This window comes from Pleuronectes platessa, chromosome 2 (assembly GCF_947347685.1).
Source record: "Pleuronectes platessa chromosome 2, fPlePla1.1, whole genome shotgun sequence".
Classification (NCBI taxonomy): Eukaryota; Metazoa; Chordata; class Actinopteri; order Pleuronectiformes; family Pleuronectidae; genus Pleuronectes; species Pleuronectes platessa.
In genome coordinates, this window is record NC_070627.1 from 14,969,349 (window position 1) to 14,989,828 (window position 20,480).

At 41.3% G+C, this 20,480-nt stretch overlaps 1 protein-coding gene across 1 annotated transcript in view; it reads right to left on the reverse strand.

Moving 5' to 3' along the window:
* The window catches only part of tex264a (testis expressed 264, ER-phagy receptor a), a 67,237-nt gene extending 50,018 nt beyond the window's left edge, over positions 1 to 17,219 (reverse strand). Inside the window, exons 1-2 of the mRNA XM_053438075.1 lie at positions 16,672 to 17,219; positions 1,966 to 2,187 (exon numbers count right to left, since the gene is read on the reverse strand). Coding sequence (XP_053294050.1) covers positions 1,966 to 2,187; positions 16,672 to 16,929 — 480 coding nt within the window. The 5' untranslated portion in view covers positions 16,930 to 17,219. The remainder of the gene's footprint in view (positions 1 to 1,965; positions 2,188 to 16,671) is intronic.
* Between the last annotated feature and the right edge of the window lie 3,261 nt (positions 17,220 to 20,480).

Consider the following 20,480-nt stretch of genomic DNA (forward strand, 5'->3'; position numbering starts at 1 on the left):
GCCACGATTATGTAACTTCACGAGAGCCTATACAAGGGAATACCACTACATTTGAACACGGAGAGATGCTATTCCCCGTGCCTTCAGACCGTTTAGTCTGTGTCAGTGAACATGTTAGAGAGTTTGTCCTGCCCTCTGATGAGGGGTGTTGCAATAAGAAGAGTACCGCAGAGAGAAAACTGCAAAAAAGATGAGGATGCTGGTAAACGATGATAAACGGAGCAGACAGTGGTTCTTATAGGACTGTAAATAAGTAAAAAGAAAAAAAGGATGCAGGGTAAAACTACATTTGGTCTTTCTTACTCAAGCAGCTCCTAACTCTACAATGGTAAACGTCACACATTGCTTTTGTGTCTTAGTTTTGTCAATTGTCAATCGTGATGTTTCAACCCGTTTGATAGCATCAAATAACAAATGAAAACCAAGCATGTTGGAAAAATTCACAATCAGAGTGAGCAGAACAACCTAAAATAACAGAAATAGTCTTTGAGAAAAATATATGTACTGTGGCTTTTTAATTTAGTCCATGTCCCATCTGCTAACATGGAGGAGGTGGGATTTACATATGACCTATACTGCAGTCAACCACCAGAGTGCATTTGAGGGTCTTTGGCTTCACTTTTAGGGAGACGTCATCTCGGCATATACAGTCTAAGGTCGGTGCAGAAGCAACCTGAGTGTAAACGTGCAGGGGTTTGATTCCTGGGCAGGTGAAAAGAAACAGTTGTTGGTGGTGAATTGAGGGGACGATCCCGACCAGGAGCTCAATGCAAATAATGTATTATCGAGCTTCTGCCCCTTTTTCCTAAAAAATCCTAACTTGGTCAGTGCCAAGAGCAGAAGCTGGCAAATAATAATCCTTTGACTGGGCTGGGGTGACAATCAACAAGAAAACCAGCTGAGACCTTTTTCACAAATGGTCAAATCATGGCTTTAATATGCTGACATAGCTGGATACAGCCAATTAAAAATGCCATTGGCTGGGTCCTCGCCCCCCTTTACTTGTCTCTGCTCGACACTACACAACAACAGATGGAGGATTCAACTGAGTGAAGCATTACACCTAAGGCGTAATAACACCATTCCCACTACATGGTGATCACTCATTGTTTTTTTTGCAGGCAACTCAAAAACACAGAATTACAGAGGAATACCAATGAATGTCAGCACTCAAATGTGACCCCTCTTGCCACCGGACAGGTTTGTGTGAACTCCCCATCCTCTACTGTCCTAAATATAAGAGAAAAGTTCCACCTTCAAGACGTGCATGTGAGAACATCCCGCATATTTTCTAGACATAATGGTACATTTTCTGAATAGGAAGTGGGTCCTTTTAACCTCCTGTGAAAAGAAAGATGCTTAAATCAACAGATGGACAGACATGCACGTCGAGCATTATTCATGCGGTGGGATGTCCCTAGATGAATCCCAGTGTGTAAATGTCATCAGTAAATGTCAATAGCTTTTTGAGGCCTGTCCTGAGGACATGCAGCCCAGCATATGGGCAGTGGGACTCAGACGTACCTTCATTTCCCACCATGTCATCTATTCTTAATCTACTTTAAAGACATCATCTGTTCATGTGATGAATTAAACAACACATGAGCGAGGGTCTTTTGACAAGTGGGAAGCAGAAAAGGAGGACAGATATGATCACGAGGTGAAAAGCTATCCACTTCAGTTAGAGGACATAAGAAAGAAAAGAGGAACTCCTCTCTTACTTTTATATATGAGGACATACGCTTGTCAAGGAGAGGAGCATGAAACAGTTGTTATGGAACTTTTTACTCAGAAGTTAACACTGGAAAAACACTGGAGAAATGCTCGCTGTTCAAATCCTTTTTACCTGTGCTTCTCAAGGATACTTTTTCAATAAAGGGACAAATCCTTGCTCCGTATTTCGACAGATGCTATGTGCCTTAAAAGAGCCTCAGAATGACTGATGTATTCACACAGTGCTCGTACCTCAATGTAGGCAGCAACCCTCGGGTAGACCCTGTAAGGTGCCAGCAGGTGGGACAGAGGTGTGGTGCAGGGGAAGCTGGTGGTCACCGCGTGGCTCACTTCTGGAAGAGAAAACACCTTGAAGCCAAATGTCTCGTACAGCTTCTGCAGCTCTTCATCCGGCTTCTCTTCACCCTCGCACAGGACACTGCCCACCACGTAGCGACACTTCTCTGACGGCCTCTGAAGGGAGAGAGAGGGGGTATGAATGGATAAATCATCAAATGAAAAGTACAAAAAATACTAAACCCTTGAATGGGTCACTTCAAACCGGTGGATTCCCATTGTTTTAAAAAAAAAAAGACCATCTCCATTCAGTTGTACTGTATTTTTGTACTTCAGCATGTTTCTGTTGGATTTGAGATGGAAATATAATGATCTGAAGTTTACTAAGTCAACATTTCTTGTGCATAAGGAAATGAAACAAGTTGATGTAGCCACATTAAAAAAAGTTCATAAACTCCGAGAGCAACCAGAAAGTGCATACCGCCTCCAAAGCTGATTGCCAATTTTATCGCCATATTGCATTGCCTGTGCATGTATACACCCAGATCATTATCTAGATCGACATCCAATTTCAGCTGTTCATATCAGCACTCTACATTTTCCTAATTGATTTCATGAAGATCTCTGCGTTATTTCTAATATCCACCCCATTAATGTAATCAACTCCAAACGTTAATGTGTTCTTCATTGGCCCATGCTCCACCCTTCTACTAAGTTTTGAGAAATTCTGTTCAGTAGTTTTTGCATAATCCTGCTAAAGGAAAAGCAAACAGACAAATGGCAATGAAGACACAACCACCTTAACAAAGATACAGTGGCAAGATGGTTTTGAGGATACGGCACCAAATGTTTCACCACACGTCATATCCCAGATAAAAAGATGCAGCTAGATTGTGTAATTATTTTATTATTCATTATTATTATAATGAACAATAGGCCCTTAAATGAAAAACAGATGTCCAGAGATAGACGGTGCATTAGAGGATACAACCGAAGTTAGTGTTGTGTCAGCACATATGTAGGATGTAAGAATAGAAGCCGTTTGATTTAAACTTGCGGAGACGTTGCACCTTCACATGGTCTGAAGTGTCTCCGGACAGAGGGGCTGTCGGCTCTGGTGAACATCCCGTTCCAGATATCCAACAGCCAGGTCTCATATGCGGTAGCTCAAATTGCATCCGAGCTGGAGAGCAGGAATGCAACTTGAGAAAAGGCTAATGGTTTTAGATTTTGGATTTCATCAAAGTCACTTAGGTTTTACACAAAATGGCCTATGGGTGTTTGTAATTCGTCAATTTGTGTTCATTTGTGTCTCAATAACGGATCGAGTATTCAGTAAGACGAGGATCTGACAGAGATTATCCCACTCAGATCTGTTTGCTTACACTTTGTCTGAAAAGCTTCAGACGGAGAGTGGGAGATGCTGTTAAAGGACCAAGCCAGCAATGGGTTTTTTTTATGTTTTTGTGAACATTTCTGCATTTTCAAAACCCTACCACAGTATTTTAGCTGTCTAAATAAAATGTTTCCAACTTACAGGCAGCAAAGGGTCAAATATATTACTATCATCTATTTACATAACTGAAATCATACTTTGGGTGTAATGATTTAATGCATAATATAAAAATGATACTAATGTGATATTCTGACACAAAAGTAAATCTAATGTGTTGGGAATCGTAATGGGCCTGGGGACTTGGTTAATGAACTTAAAAATATATCTAAAATCAATATGATTTTTAGTAAATAGGTTCAAACAGGTAAAAAAAAATCATCTTCCTTTAAATCCTGCTGCTGGTTTCTGGTCTCAATGACACTGTCCTTCTGTGGAGGGCTGGCACTGAAGGGGCACAGATGGGAGCGAGCCACACTCATCCTCGTGTCCCTAGCACCCTCTCATAATTATCACATCTAAAACACCACAACCCCCCCTTCTTTTCTTTCTCGTTTCTAATATCCACAATGATTATTTGACTTTTACTACACTGTACCGTTCCCACGATCCTACTTTCTTCGTACAGCAGCTATTGTGCCATAACTCAGCATCGTTGGCTGATTGTGAGGCACCAAGCCTGAGATAAATCTATTTGATCATCCCACCCCTGACCCTCAGTGTCTCTTAATGTCTGCATCGTGTGGGTAATAATAATGACTGACAATGCCGGTTCAGCATGAGCAGATAATCTCTACTGTCACCTGACAGAGATGCTACCGTGTTCAGCAGTGAGTCAGGCGACCCAGATCATCCCTCGGACAGACACAATTACTGATGCACTGTGACAATATCAGCATCTTCTTTCAAGTAACATAATGTAGATTTACATTTACTGTGTGTAATTTAGTACATATAAGTGAAAAATTAGTTTTTCAATGATTTACATTTACATTTACACACTATTCTTGAGATTCAGCCAAGAGTCCTCTTCTTAAACCACATTAAAATCCACTAGAACAAGATTTTTATTTGGATCAGCACCAAAATGCAAACACTCATAAGGATCAGTCCCCTAAACATACCCGATTTGTTTCCTCTAGATCCATGAACCGTTCCCTGGGAAATGAAGGAAAATGTCAAAAAATGTCTGTTAAAGAAAGCGGGAAAAAATATCCTGGATCTGCCTCGAATCGGATCCGCGCCAACTTTAATGAGTTTTTTCTTAGGTCAAGCCCCACCACTCCACAACATTTCATGTAAATCGGTTGAAAAGTTATTTTTTTCATCCTGTTAACTACCAAACAATCGCAGACCAAAACATATCCTCCTTGGCAGAAGTAAAAAACATTACAGTGGAGTCAGCCCTTTAAGAAGATTCATTATTGATATGATGGCAAAGATATCTTAGAAATGCCTTCAATCCTCGTGCTGACAATCTTCGCTAATAACCAAGACATATATTAGAGATCCACAAGTGATGGACTCCTAAAGCATCTATTATAAAAGAATAAATGCTATAGAGGGAGATATTGGGAGGTAGTAATGGTACCTGCAGATGAGACATTAAGGCTATATGAGATTGAAAATGTAACCGAGGCAAGTAGATGTCTGATGGAACTATTAAGAAAAGTATATAATTCAGGTGCTGGTATAAAATCATTTATATATATACGTAAGCATCAAAGCTATAAAATAAGACATAGGAAAGAAGGAGGGATAATTAAATGTGAGGAAAAATGTAAATTTACAAGCTCATAGCAAACGAAGAAGTTTGGATAGAAAACTTAATGAGGTTTTTTATTACACCCTTCCAGAAATCCCACTATGATGGTAACTTACCTGACCGCAGCACAAACTGTGGAAAGCAAAATGCAAACAACCACTGCATTTTCTGAGACTGCCACATTATATTGCCCCATATAGAAGACTTATTGGAGAGGGATACACAATGCACTAAATGTATAATGCATGCAAACTGAAAATGAACATACAGCTGGGAACAAACAAAAAAACCTTTACCAGGAAGATAGCACACTTTAAGATGCATTAATTGACATTATAATGAAGATTTACAAAATGAAAAAAAAAGCATCATAAAATCATAAATTGGAACAATTTGCTTCACACTGTGAAAACTGGGTTAAATATGCAACACCCTATGGGCATTGTCTTCTTTTCATAAATAAATGATGTTGTAATGTACATACTTTTTCCCCTTCTTTCTTTTGTCTTACATGTGCATACCTTCGATAATACTATATCTTAGTGAATATATGATATACAGATACATCTAATGGAGATATTCATTTAAATGATATCAAATAATATATGGTGGAAACCGGATATAGCGATATATGGATCAAAAAGCTTTGCACAGAATGGTTCCTCTACAAATGTTGTTTGAATAATTTGGTTACAGTGATCGAGTAGTCTGCTTACAGTGTTCATTTTTGGTCTTTTCAGAAATGTTTGGACCTTTAAAAAGTTTTACAGATTTGACCAGCTCTGCCAGTAATGTACTGCTCCTCTCTGTGTCTCTATCATTTGCGCTGCACGCTGCCAACCAAATCGGGTCAAACCAAGCGCGCCCCGACATCTCCTCCGGCTCTCCATACATTGACTAAGTTTACAAATTCTGTTGTTTACCAGTCTGGGCTTACACATTGTCCCATGACTGTGAGTGTTATTGCATGTGTGTGTGTGTGTGTGTGTGTGTGAGTGTTAGTGCGTGTGTGTGTGTGTGTGTTAGTGCGTGTGTGTGTGTGTGTAGCTATGAAGAGAGATTTAACACATTCGGGAAAGCATTAATCATTATGTGGTAATCAGAATTGATCTGATTGACCATTTAAAAATAATCTACGTTTAAACAGTAACGGGTCAGAGACGTGTGTCGGAGAGAGAGAGAGAAAAGAGAGCAGCGGAGTCCCTGTGTCTGTGAGCAATGTGATATTGTCCTTATCTTAAAAACTGCTGTTTTCCCTCAAGGCCTGGGACTCTCATAGAGAAGCTACGCAATTCAGTTATAGTAGTCGACCATCAATTTGGCCAGGGACAAACGTGATCACTATAAGCGTTTCCAGTCTATTACAAAAGCAATCTTTACAATAATTGTCATTATCATTGTTGATTTTAGCAATTAGCTCAAAGCATTGCTGTGCCTAGCATGACAACGTACTACCTTAAAAATAATTTGAATTGATGTTTTAATATTTATTAAAAATTATTTCACAATTTATTTTCACTACAATTACTTTCAATATCTCAACGTCTTACTCTTCATTCATAAAAACAATTTAATTAAAAATGATTTAATATAAAATTAATTAAAATCCAGTTAGCTTGGAGTCAACAAAATACAACATAGATATTACACAATTATAATATCGTCACTATATTAATTGCCCTATATGCCATACCAACATGACTTTTTAGCGCCTTTATTTCTTTGCCTTTGTTTGGAATCTGAACAGTTTTTATATTTTTTCAGGGTTTTGTCTGCATCGCCCTTTTCCCTGCATGAACAAATCAGATGTATGGGGCTGTCAACAAGGCTTCTGTATGTAGCTGCTCCCTGTCAACACTGGTGGTCTTTGATAAGACACAACAATAACCATTCCAACACAAAGGGGATAACAACTGTCCTCCCACAGACTTGCTCCAGTATCTCCCCATCTCGCTACATCTCTCATACTCTCCGCACTGATAGACTAGAGTGTGTTAGCTAAACCAGTAGTCCACTAATGATATCATTCAGGGCTCCAGCTATCATTCACATCCCACACAGTGGTAGGAACAAACAGCCGCCCTGACTGCATCTCATCTCTGTTTCCCCCCAGATAACACACCCCGGAGACATACAAGGCAATTAGGAAAGAGAGGAACACCACTCCATGTACTTGACTTGTCTTGTCTTTCCCCACCGCAGTTGTTTTGTTTGCGTCTGATATTCGAACAGAACCAAAAGGGAGAAATTCTCCGATGCCGTCTAAGCCCAGGCAGCGGCTCTCGAGAAGTCAGCCACTGCTGCCAGAGCGGCGCGTTGAAAGACAGCGTGTGAACCGAGGAAAGCCGGCCGTGTCTTTTGATCGGCTCAGGTGAGAGGCAGAGTCAGACAATGGGGAAGACTGTGAAACCGTTACCTCTATAACTCCAAACTGATGCGTTTGGTTTCAATACCAAGCTGGAGAAATCCAATCAAGTTAACACTGACTTGCAACTGAACACAACTACCTGCATGATTGGAATCCAAATAAATCCCCGGAATACGCCTCTGCTGATTATATGTGCGACAACTGTTCATTTCCTATATCTCCCTATGCTAAACAGGCTCATTAAATCAGAGAGAAAAAAAGGTGCACACGGTCAACTCTGGTAGAGCTCCTGGCCCGTGGGACTCTGGGATGGCTTTTACCATTCACACATGGAACCTCACCCATCTCTACCCGATTCCCCTACTCCAGGTCTCCAGGGACCTGTTAGGAAAAAAGGTAATTTTAAAAAGCAATTCTTTGCTGGAGGCTACAGGGGCCATTTTCTGATGGATGCGCTCTCCAGCAATAAAAAAAGGTAAAGCTGACAGAGGTAACTCTTTATTAGGAGACATGTAATGAGGATTAACTCTCTTCATTCACTGTCTGTTAAGATACAACCCTATATTCTCCTTCTCCTCACGCTATCAATCTTCCCAATGTCCTCCTGTGCTTCCTCTTTTGTGCTGTTTGTCCCTATTCGTCTGTCACTCCTGTCTGTGTGTGTGTGTGTTTGACTTGCTGGGCGTGGCTTTGGGATACCTGCTCCCAGCATCTCTCCAGCACACCTCAGACTTGCTTCACACGTAACCTTGGTACACGAGTCGGCTTGTCAAACAACACCATTTTTTAATGAGCAGCTATAAATATTAACTTTTAATGGGAATTTGTGAGATGTTTCACTTCTGACTCTCATCTCTCACAAGCAGCTAACACAAGACGTTTTTGCACATGTTTTAAATTATCTCTATACCTGTCACACGTGTTGGAAGAGGTGTCAAGGTGTTGTTTAAACGCCATGTTTTTTTACACATTCTGACTTCAATGCACAGGAACACACCAAAGAACAAGGACTTCCCAACTCAGGTACAGTAATGGGACTTTCCGAGGAGCATCTGGATGCACAGTTAATACCTCTGTGGAGAAGGTTATGTTTTCTTTGTTTGTTTGTTTGTAGGATTACGCAAAAAAGAGGTACTACCACACAACATGGTGGAAAGATGCGCTATAGGACAGGAAAGAACCCATTACATTGGATCAGGTGCAGGGCATATTTAGGGGAGTGTGTGAAATTTTGTGCAGTTCTAATTTAAAATATAGTGAATTTAAATGTGGTTTCATGAGGAGACCGTTTGGCCATTCTAGTTCAGACAAATTAATTATGTTGTAACGAACCTCCCTTTTGTTTGTTCTATTTTTTTCTCTAGTCCAGTCAATTAAAAATCCTTAGCATTTTTCCAGTCTCGGGCCTGCACCTCCTTCCCGACTGTCAGCACTTGTTTGAGTTTAGATGGTGTTAGATGGGCACAATGACAAACAAGTCAGGCGCACAGCCTTTCTGCAGCTTGATGACATGTGTTAATGAATGTGCCATACTCTGACTGACGGAGTATCAACACCATCCTCCTTCAAACACATCTAAAAGGCGAACAATCAACGAAATGTGAAGCTAAATAATTAGAGCAGGAGCGATTAAGACTGAAACAGGATATCATTTGGTCTCTCTATGAATGAACTATATAAAACATGTTAAGGAAACATAGCAGCACCGTTATGAGAAATGAGGGATTTTAAAAGGTTACCTTTTGCATATATTGCCATTAAACAACTAGAAACTAGAGAAAAATAGGAAAAAGACGCAGCATCCATCAAAATGTTAACACAGTGTTTCAGTCATTGTGAAGTGGTCCAGTGAAGCGGGTTTTTTTCACGTGTGCCCTTCATGTGCTTTCTGGCAAAGTGTGATTTCCATTACGCCAGAGCAGCATTACGAAGCTTTGATTGTACGAGGGTCATTCTCTATGCCGCAGTCAACAGATCTGCACATTTAGAGGCTCTCCGGACGTCAACACCATCTTCACATCAACGTCAGCAGTGAGGCACGATAAGCAGCAAATGCAGCATTCATAAAAAATAAAAATAATAAAGTTTGTGAGGAATAGATAACGGGCTCCAAAAAAAAAAATGTCATCAACAGTTCAATTGCACTGGATGAACGAGCTACACCAACAATACACATCACTGCCTCAGCTGGAGAGTTTTCTCGCCCTCTCTCGGTCTCTGCTCAGTGGCTCACAGTATCGTCCTTGCTCTGCAGCTGGAACACTGAGACAGATGGTGTTTAGGGCATTTCCACGAACAAGCACAAGGACCTGACACATGTGGAGCAAGAAGAAGGGAAGACTACGGGATAAGCAATCTCTCAACAAGAGCTGTCTCTTGCCTCAGTGTGTCAGAGCGATAACCTGTCTCAGCTGATTGAAAGCCACCCACCTCACCACCAGCCTCGCACTCCTCTCCCCAAGGCAGGCAGACGAGGCAGCAGAGACAAAGTCACTAGGAAGGAAAAATTGAAACTAATAGGGCTGCACAGCACTGGCACCACAGGTATGCTGTCACTGGCTGTAGCATTTGCAGCAGGGCAAGAATGTTTAGTCAAACAATTGAGCTGAAGTGATTTCTTTTTTAATTTGGTTCGAAAGTGAAGTCAGCCGTCAGCTTGACGGATTTAACATCAGACCACTTAAATACATCATTGCTGGAAATAACTGTGAAAATAAACTTAAGATTCATTCAAACCTCCAAGTGAAAATTTGTCCTGTTTTGCAAGGGGGGGGGGGGGGGGGGGTCTCAAGCGTCCAAATCAGATTACACATTGCAGTGATGAGGCATGGGACCCCATGGCCCCTTGAGGCAGGAGCCAGTGGAGATCTTCGGGTTTTTTTCTGTCTCTTTTTCCACCAAGTGCAGCCCGATCCCTTTAGGCTGTGCTCAGACTTAGCTGGTAATTACACATGGCATCCTGGGAGTTCTAGCATGTATAATTACTGGCGAGGATAAGCAGCCTGCTGGAGGCAGGACACAGTTTTCCTTTGCCACAGTGGTGCTGCTGGTTCACCGCTCCTCGGGCCAGCTGGACACAGTGTGGCACTCCTCCAGCCAGATGTCACAGAGCGGGGAGATAATCTCGTCTAATAGGAGATATGAATGAATCCCTCCCTTCTCTGCCTAGGCTTCCTTCCTTCTCTACAAAATGTTCCAACTCTTCCTCCACCTCCTTGCTGCGCTGAGAAATATTTGGCTCTGTAATCCAATATCCTGCGCATCATAACACCTGCTAAAGAGCCAATGCATGTCACAGGATTGATGGTGCGATAGATTTAAAGATATTCTTCACCATCTTGTTTCACTGACAAATTTCAGCATGTCACCCTGTTGAGTAATGTCTTTTTTTCTTCTCTACACAGTTGGTGAAAACGAATCAAGAGGGCATCCTAAAAGTAAACTGAAACGGTTGTGTTCAGGATAAAAACGATTTTAGAGATACTGTCTGGAATGCTTCCGCTTTATTTTTGCAGCGATTCACTCAGTGTGGAGATGTTCATGAACGTTAATGGGGCGCCTTACAATGGGGAGAGCCAGCGTGTCCACAATCTCACACAATATTGACTTGACGACCTGCGGGACCAGATTTCAGAGTATCAACGTATTTATTTCTCATTTTATATCCCCCTTTAAAGCAGCATCTCCTTGCCAGAAGCCTCCCTTTCATGTTGTTGCCGTCGACAGACAGACAAGCGGCAGTAAAATGCTAATAAATTTGAATGGGAGTGTGGCGATGCTCCGCGCTCTGATCTGAAATTCCGATTGATGAATTGGAGCACTGCGAGCCTCTCAAGGTGAGTCAGACTCCTTCCAATTTATCCCCCTCTCGGAAGGCGGCTGCACACCTCGCCTCATCTCTCACTGCCACTCCCATCTACGTCTACACATGACATTTCATTTTCTCCTGCTTGTCATAGGGAGCTATGAGCGGGTTTGCTCCAGGAGCTAAAACAAAGTGGGGAATTCGCTTGATCAGAGGAGGCACCAAGCAGCAGCTCGGGGTTTAGCCTCGATACAGACGTAACAAAATATCAGTGTCAGAGGCAGCTGCTGTTGCTGCGTATGATTCCATGGAGTGTGGACAGACTTTGATCATATCCACTACAGGCAGCGTTACAGTTAAGGAAATGCTCTGTGTTTACTGACAATTATATCCACTGAATTGACTGAATCTTTACATTTTCTCACTCTCGGACAGCTTATTGTTCCATCCCTCACTGGCCAGGGGGCATTCACTGCTGTTAATAATGCATTTAGCTGGGGAGATTCCTTGCAGACGGACCGCCTGCTGTGCTTTATCCATTCTGGGATTTGTTCAATATTTGTGTCAAATCCCCATTACAGCTGAGCCTGAGGCAGCTCTGCCTCCAATGGTTTGGTGAGTTTAAGGTTTAACCTCCAATCTGTTGCGGGTCACTGCCCAGTTGACTGATGCTCGGAGGAAAAAAAGCTGCTAAACTGTCCAATCCCTCAGGAGGCGTGGGTGATAATTACTTCTGGCTATTGTGAGCGTACATGCAAACACACACATGCGTGAATGGACATAAGTAAGGTCCTTTAATGTCTCAGCAGATTGAGGTGAAGCCTTTATCAGTGCAGACAATAGATGGCACACAAAGGCCGATGCACCTCTACCTTCTCCATCTCTCCAGAATTAAGCTAAAATATTCTGCATATGAACACTGCTATTTGGGGCATTTGCAGCCTGAGTCTGCACAGTAGCGATCAGGGGATGGAGACCCGGTAGCAAAGTTCCATCGATACAAGCACATAAACAATCAGGAGTCAGTCTCAGCTGTCAATCATGACAATTCAGACGTTTTTTTGTGTGTTATGAGAAACACCAAAAATGACAGAAACCATCTTTGAGGTTTATTTGACGTGTACTATTTAGTTTGGTCCATGTCCCATCCACTAACACGGAGGAGGTGGGATTCATGACTATATTGCAGCCAGCCACCAGCTGGCAATCGAGGCGCTGTGGCAATACTTATAGGGAGCAGTCCCCTCATCCATCTTTACACACAGTGCAGACCCCAATACACTAATAACCAGACCAATAACAGGTCACAGCTGTCTGACTGATAGAAATACAACAGAGTTAGCTGCTATAATAACAAGTCTACTCTTTGATCAGTTGGTGTAAGTTTGGAATCTTGATGCTCGGGACACAGAGTCGTGCTGGCTTTTATCACAGTCATTAAACAGGGACTACGTTACAATTCAAATGCTTGTTGAATGCAAATGACTCCAGAGGCAGGAGCGCGAAACACAGGACTGACAGTGACCAATTAATACACAGCCAGTCGTGCAGGTTTGGAATCCAGATTTACTTTATTGTGATGAAAACTAGTTTTTGCTACTGTTAGAATGATGTGAAGCTGAGTCAAACTGCTTAAATTATTTTATTTTCTTTAAAGATCGATGAGGTTTCAAGGAGGCTTCTGCCTCCCACACAAACTCAGCTTCAATGCTAATACTGCCATCTAGTGGCCATCAGTGTAACTCTTACAGAGGACATTGGTAGTTAGCAGAGAATAAAGTATATTTATTACAATATTTTCAGATTAAATACACATGCAGTCAAATAAAGTAAAGTCTCAAAACACTCCTCTGGAGTAGTCCAACTAAATCATCACTAAATGGCTTTCACTTGAACAGGTTTTTTCTTTTGTTTAATACTAAAGCCTCTTTATCCATTTATAGAGTTAAATCATATCACTGTATTAAATAGATTCTTATCTTTCAGTCATTTTCTTTGTCGACTCTCCGCTCAGACAAAGGAAAAAGGAAAAGGCACACCCTCACAACACCCAAGTTTACCTGATAAGGAGAACTCAACTTCCTGATAATATTGCTGTTTGACATAACGATTACACTAAATAAACTCCAGCAGTACAAGGCATTTATTGGTCTCCGACTCAGCATAAAAAATCCCGAAATTACTGTATCCGAACCACCTCTTTAACAAAAATGTAGCATTTTATTGATCTCCTTTTGTTACTAATGCAATATTTTTACAGTTTTCCAGTGTGTAGGCCCCCCCAGGGAGGCCCACCTCCCAATTTCAAAACCTTTGATTTACATGAAACTCAGCTCTGCTCGGACGGAAGTTGAAATATAAATCTTTGTTTGGTTGTCTGGTTGTACATCAGGTTGCTCGGTCAAACCTCTCAGAGAAGTTAGGCAACGCGTTTTCTTTGTGCCATTAAGTTGTGATACCAAGATGGTGTGTTTCTGCATGAGTTAGTCCAGCTTTAGTGGTTTTGTTTTATTGGATTTATCATTTGACGCCCCCCCAGCCCTTCATTTGTTCTGTCTAACCTGACCCCTCGTGTTTGTTTTGACAATTTTGATCCATTGAACAGTAAACAGCTTATTTTGACTTTCCCAAACACTGGCAGTTGTTGCTTCTCTCATTTCCCTTATTCCAAGACCCATGCAGGGTTGTAATCACTAGACAAAGAAAAAGTTGTGTTTCAACCCGAGCTGCTGAGGACTAGTTTGTGTCATTGTTACATGTATAACTTTTTGACAACTTAACACATTGAAAATAGTTAGCTACTGGATATACCATATCTAGAGGCCTTTTTAAGTTCTGAGGTCAAGTCTTGACACAGCAAGTTGCAAACTCCACTGTTAACAATGGGAAGTTGAAAAAAAGTAAGCATCCTAAGCCCATTAAAAACCCTCTCAGGGGGAACAATGTGAACAACAACTTTTACTCCACTTTATTCAAAGAGAAATAAAGACAAGCATCGCTTTTAACTAAGAATTCTAACCAAAGTTCTCTCAGACTAGTTTACTTTGAAGGCTGCTGGTGAGTAATCAGACTCCTGGCCTTAGTAAACTAAAGAAGGTAAACAAATTATATTGTCCCAAAGCAAACACTGAAAAACAGCTGCTTCAGATATAAAGAGCCAGAAACAATTTAAGAAGTACTAAATAGGCATTTGTTCTTGCTTGAAGTTACTTCTACAAACATTTGATTCAATCAGTGGCCAACGTTTTTCAAACACTGTCCATTTCATTAGGTCCAAGGTTAATTCAGCAATTGCTGTATTAGCTCCTGAACTTTACATCTGTTGAGTTAATCGTTCTACTTTTTGCTTAATCCTTTTCTGTGATTGCCAATGGATCTTCACAAGGAAGTCGGAGGTCCATGCATCTTCAGAGTATATCGAAATAGAGACACAGATCCCAGGAGAGGCATCGAGTCTATATAAAAACCTCTTTGGACTGGTGGTTACAGAGACATCTGGACATCCTGTAATGGCTCATTATGATCGAGACTCTCCACAAACTCTGACACAAGCAGAAAAAGTTTATAAAAAGCTCCTCGATAGACGCCAGCTGCAACTTTCCACTGGTAGAGCTCACAGTCAAGGTTTCCACTAAAAGCCTGGACTTAAAAAAGGACTGTGTGCTAAAAGAAAGCAGCAGACGTAAGAAGAAAGACTAAGTGCTGCCTGTGTGCAACAATCTTTATTCCACAAAAGATGATAAAGTTATGCTTTGGCCTGACAGAATGACAGTGATCTTGTTGACTTGGTTACTGTTGTTTTTTTGGTTGATTTCCCAAAAGCCTCTATTTGGCCACTATGTTAGTCAGATGGTTTTAAGTCACCCAACCAGAAAAACTCAGAACTCAAACGTCAGCAGTTGTGACACAATGTAAGCCAAGCAAAGAACACAAAGGGAAGCACAGGTAGTTTAGATGTTGAGTCACGGAACATGATGTGAATACATAATATGACGCTGTTGGATAACTGTATCACATTGTGCATCAGTGTTCTCTTAACCCATATCAGCTGGAAACTCGATAAACATTCCCGTCTAACAAGCAGCTGCTATGCAGACGTCTCTTATTGACTGAAAACACAACTCGTGATGAGCAGTAAAGCAGGAGACAACAGCAGAGCTCTGCCGAGGAATGACCTAGTTTGGTTTCAGGTTAGGATCAGAACTTTTCAACTCAACCAGAAACCTGTCATTCTCATACATGTGTCAGCTTTTCTCAGATACCTGAGAAGAAGCACGTGTTTGCCCTTCTGGTTTGGAGTCTGGTTGCCATGTCTGAGTCATAGACAGACACGGGCTGAGGCTTCCTGGAGCCGCAGATGAGAAGGAAAACCAAATATCAACAGTGCAACGTGGCACGGAACAGCTGACTGGTTCCATCGTTCAGGATTAGTTCCTTTAAAAAAGGAAGCTTGTCTGTCTAACCCCTTGAGGGAAATACTGACTCAGTTACATCTCCTTGTACATGACATTACACTCCCTTATCTCATCTCCCTTCTCAGACAGAGCTGTTATTATGTAGACACAAGATAAGAAATCATTACATGACTTTAAGCGCAAATATACAATACTTGTTGCACACTCAAACTATTTGTCAGCAGTAAATGGTCGGAAAATTAACAAGCAACAATGTTGATGATCAATCGGTATTTTGTTATGCAAATGTGCCAAAAATCCACTGTTTCTTATCCGGCAGGGCAGTAAAACCAAAAATAATCACTGCAATAGCAACATAACAAATCTCCACCATGTTTATTGATATGATGTTTGAGCATTTTGCATTATCTAATCCTAAAGAAGAGTTTAAAAGAAAAACCCTCACTCAAAACAGAATGTTTAAACATAGAGGTGATAATAACGTGACTTTTTATCGAGACTATCTTAGATATCTGCTGACCTGAATGTTTTCCCTATCTTTTTTCTTGTTACGTAAATGTGATCCCTTGTTGGTTTTCTTGACCGTGAAGTGCTGAACATGAGAAATATCTCCACGAGCTGATCTGTGTGCAGAGGTTCCTCACAGTTACTCGTTAAAGTGGGACGAGCATTCTTTACTTGAGAGGCTCAATGATTCAGGGCCGATTCATTCGGAGCCGTGAACAGTTTCAGGCTGAGTGACCTCTCAGACTCTGTGCGGGTCAAACTTGACATATCGGACCAACTGTAAAAAGCTTATCAGGAGACAAAGTACATGGGAGGGAAGGGGGGGGGGGGGGGTTTACGTCACGGGGTCAACACAGACTCAGGGGTCAGACTCGTCTGCTGGGGTGGGTCGGGATGGGGGGGGCTCACCTGTTTGGGGTCATCGTAGAAGACACCGATGGACGTGAGCCTCGGCCCGATGCTGCAGCTCTCCGTGTAGGCAGCACCGCAGTCTTTGTAGGACCCCTCCCTGAACTTGTAGGCGATGGTCACGTTCCTGATGGGAGGGGGCCCGGTCTTGATGACCACGTCTGACAGGAGCCCCGAATAGACCAGGGAGCCCCCCACCGTCACCAGCAGGCACACGAGGAGGCCGACCATCAGCAGCAGCAGGATCAGGTCGGACATGTCGGCTCCTCTGCGGCTGCACTCAATGGAGGAGGGAAAAAAACAGAGAAAAAGGGAGAATAAGCAGCCGAAGCTACACGTCCTCCGCCGGGTTACACGCAGCGACAGACACCGTAGCTCCCGTAGCGTCGCACCACAACACGGAAACGACGTCGCTCAACCTCCAAATGCTCGATTCTTTGAGCACAGTCGCGACACTGTGGAGAAAAAGAGGAAACACGCGCTCAGGATGAGAGAAAAACTGACAGTTTGTTTACGGTATTTTCCCAAACACTAGGACATGCTTCCTGGATGGACCATTCCCGTGTACAGGGGAGGGGGTCGGAATAGAAGTTTTATAAACCACTACATAAAATATTTTAATCTCAGAGTGAGCACATGAACACACATATTATAGAGTAATAAATACACATCACTCATTTGTATGCATGTAAACTGTAGCTGGTGGTCTTTACATGCGCATCTTCGGCGCAGACACCCCTGCGTCTCATTGCTATGGTTCAACCCACGTGGCTGGGCAGGACAAATAAACGAGCGCTAAATGAAATCCGACTGTGTGTGTTCATGATATTTCCTGCTCTGTCTGTGACTCCCGTGATCAGAGTGCGAGGTCTGCGCTACAGACTGTCGGTTGTGTCTCACTGTTTCCTGTCACGACGACACAAGGGTCCTGCTGACGTCAAGCTCATCAACCTACGGAAATTAACTAAGCACAAACGAAGCAGCCCAGCTTACTAACAACTTCAAGTTTTCCAACTGGATATATGGGCTGTATTAAAACTATCAAACTTATAAACACACACAAAAATGTATAAATAAAACTGTCAACGTGTCCACTGGTATCTATACAGAGGAATGTGAGGAGAGATCATTTCATTCTCATAATCCTTTATGAGGCAAATCGACGCATTTCAAATAATTGATCCTGCGCAGAAGTGAACCGAGCAGGATTTATTTTATTTTATTTATATTTAAAAAAAATTAATGCTTTTTTATTATATTCTTTTTTTTAAATAAAAACTAAGTTAAGTTCATTATTTTTCTTCTTTGAACCATTTTCAGTCTCTGTTTTAATTTTCCAAAAATGTTAACGCATCTTTAATACCTGCTGTTCTCATCGTTATTTTTCTCAATGACTTGTTCAGTGTGAGTAGTGGTGGTTTAGTTTATTAAACTGCAGTTTTAGGGTGGATTTTTCTGTAACCAATTAAGTCATAGTCAAGGTTGTATTAAGTATTTCAATCATCACATGCAAGTACATGAGTCATTAAGAGTAGATGCAGCTCAGTGGTCATCTTGGCTGGATTTGAAATGTAGGCTTTATCGAGGAGTCTAAGAAAAATTATCTTCTTTATCTTCTTGTTGAAACCATTTTTATTGAAAGATTTACAGATTCTTTCTTATTACCTGCCTTGCATTGTTTTAACTAGGACCAGTGTTGTGCATGAAAAAACGCAAAAGAACGCGTTCATTGAACACGTTCAATTTTATGAGAACGATGAACTGAACGCAACTCAATGACAAATAATGAATTTGAATGGTGAACACGTTCATATTGTAGCGTCCTCGCTTATAGACGACAGGAAACTTTTCTCTTTATGTGTAACTTTATTAAAGTCCAGCGAACACGACACGCTTCTTGTTCGTAACTCCGACACTCCTATTATCCACCACTGTATTCTTCACTCCCCTTCCTCATTCACCCTTGATACGCCAACTCATTAGCCACCCCAGAAAACCCTACAGCCATTGGCCTAGAACTGTCACGTGCCCCACCCCTACCTGTTCACTGACCCTCAGGACATTTCAATACTTACTCCTCAGGAGAGACGCTGTCTAAATCGAATGCTTTCACCATGTCGTTGCTCATTGCCCGTAAAATGTCAGCGATCTAGCCTAACCTAAACCAACTAACTCGAATTCGCACTGCGAAGCCGCATAAAAAGACACGGACACACACACACGATCATTTGTCCATATTCTTAAAGTGCTTAGATCTTGCCAGCAACCATCAGGAGATGTGGCCTAGTCGGTAAAGTGTTCGTCCTTCAACAAAACGGACCCGAGTCTGAGCCCCACTCTTTCCCATTTTCAAGCTGGTAATATATATTGAACTCTTAAAATTGGCAGGATTTCTCCTATTAATTTTAAAATATCTATATGTAAATTTAAATTAATTAAATATAAAAACAGGAAAAAATTTAAATAAAAAAAAAAACTGCACGCGCAATTCCTGCGCAATGGGATTCTGCGCAGTAGGCTTCTGCGCAGGATGTGCGCAATGGGCTTCTGCGCAGGAAGTTTTTACACACTGTCTGATAAACATTCCGACAGTAAAGGCAAGGGGTAGTGATGGATAAGGTTTTCTTTAACAAGTTAAGTCTTTCATTCTCACTGTCCACATTAAAACTAGGAAATGAACTGAACTATGAACTAGTTCAGAATTTTAATGGTGAACTATGAACGTGAACTCTTCATGTTAACTTGTATGAACTGAACTTTGAACTTGTTCATGAGAGGTGTGAACTTGCACAACACTGACTAGGACGCTGAAAATGTATTTTATTCTCAATGAGCTTTCCTTGTTAAATGAAAGTCAAATAAATAAGATGATCCTGTTGTAAACTAAATTTAAAACTGGAATCTTCTAAGAGACCAAACAGGACTAAAAAAAAACAACGGTGTTATCTTGGTGTTGAATAAAAAGTGACTCACTGAGCCTGTGAAGGATGTCTGTGTGTTCATTGTGGACCATGGTGCTTTTAATGCCATAATGCATAATCAATAAAAACCCTCTTACACCAAAGCAATAATCTCTCCAATCCTTTAACCCCCAAGGATTTGTCACGGAGAACTGAGATGAACTGAGATCTTAAACACTTGTTTAAAACTACAAACTGTAGTTTTACTTATCTCAAACAACAAACACAAGACTCAGATGTTCCTTCTGTTTTTTGTTACAGGACTGTTTAATATCAATGCCATGCAAACCTCGCTGCTTTTACACAGTTGAGATTTTACAGATGTGATTCATAGAAGAATGTTTACTCTGCCATAAAACTTTCTTCTATAAATCCTGAGTTTTGTGTAGGGGTGAATCATCTTCCAAGTTCTGCTCCGACATGTTTACAAATGAGCCCCGAGGACCTCAGAGTATCAAAGAGGCTGTTTTCCTTAATTTGGAGCTTACACTAATCGCTGCTGTCCCTCATTATGGGATTTGCCGGGAACAAAGGTCTCAGTGTTGAGACCTGGTGCTGTGCTCTTTTTTCAGTTCGCCACATTTTGCCCTGTTTTGAAAACAAAATAAGCCAGGGCACCTGTAATTAAACAATATATCACACATCTGGATTATTATTTATGTCATAACACAATGAGAAAAGGGCCGGTCTACCCTGTTGAAAGAAATCTAAACATGAGATAAATAATTACATCAACATTTAAATACTATTTTCTCAAGCGTGTGTCTTATCTGCACTTCTTGTGTATTAATAGTTTAAACCTAATTTGTGTGAAATATGTTTAATTCCAGAATGACAACTCCAACCAAA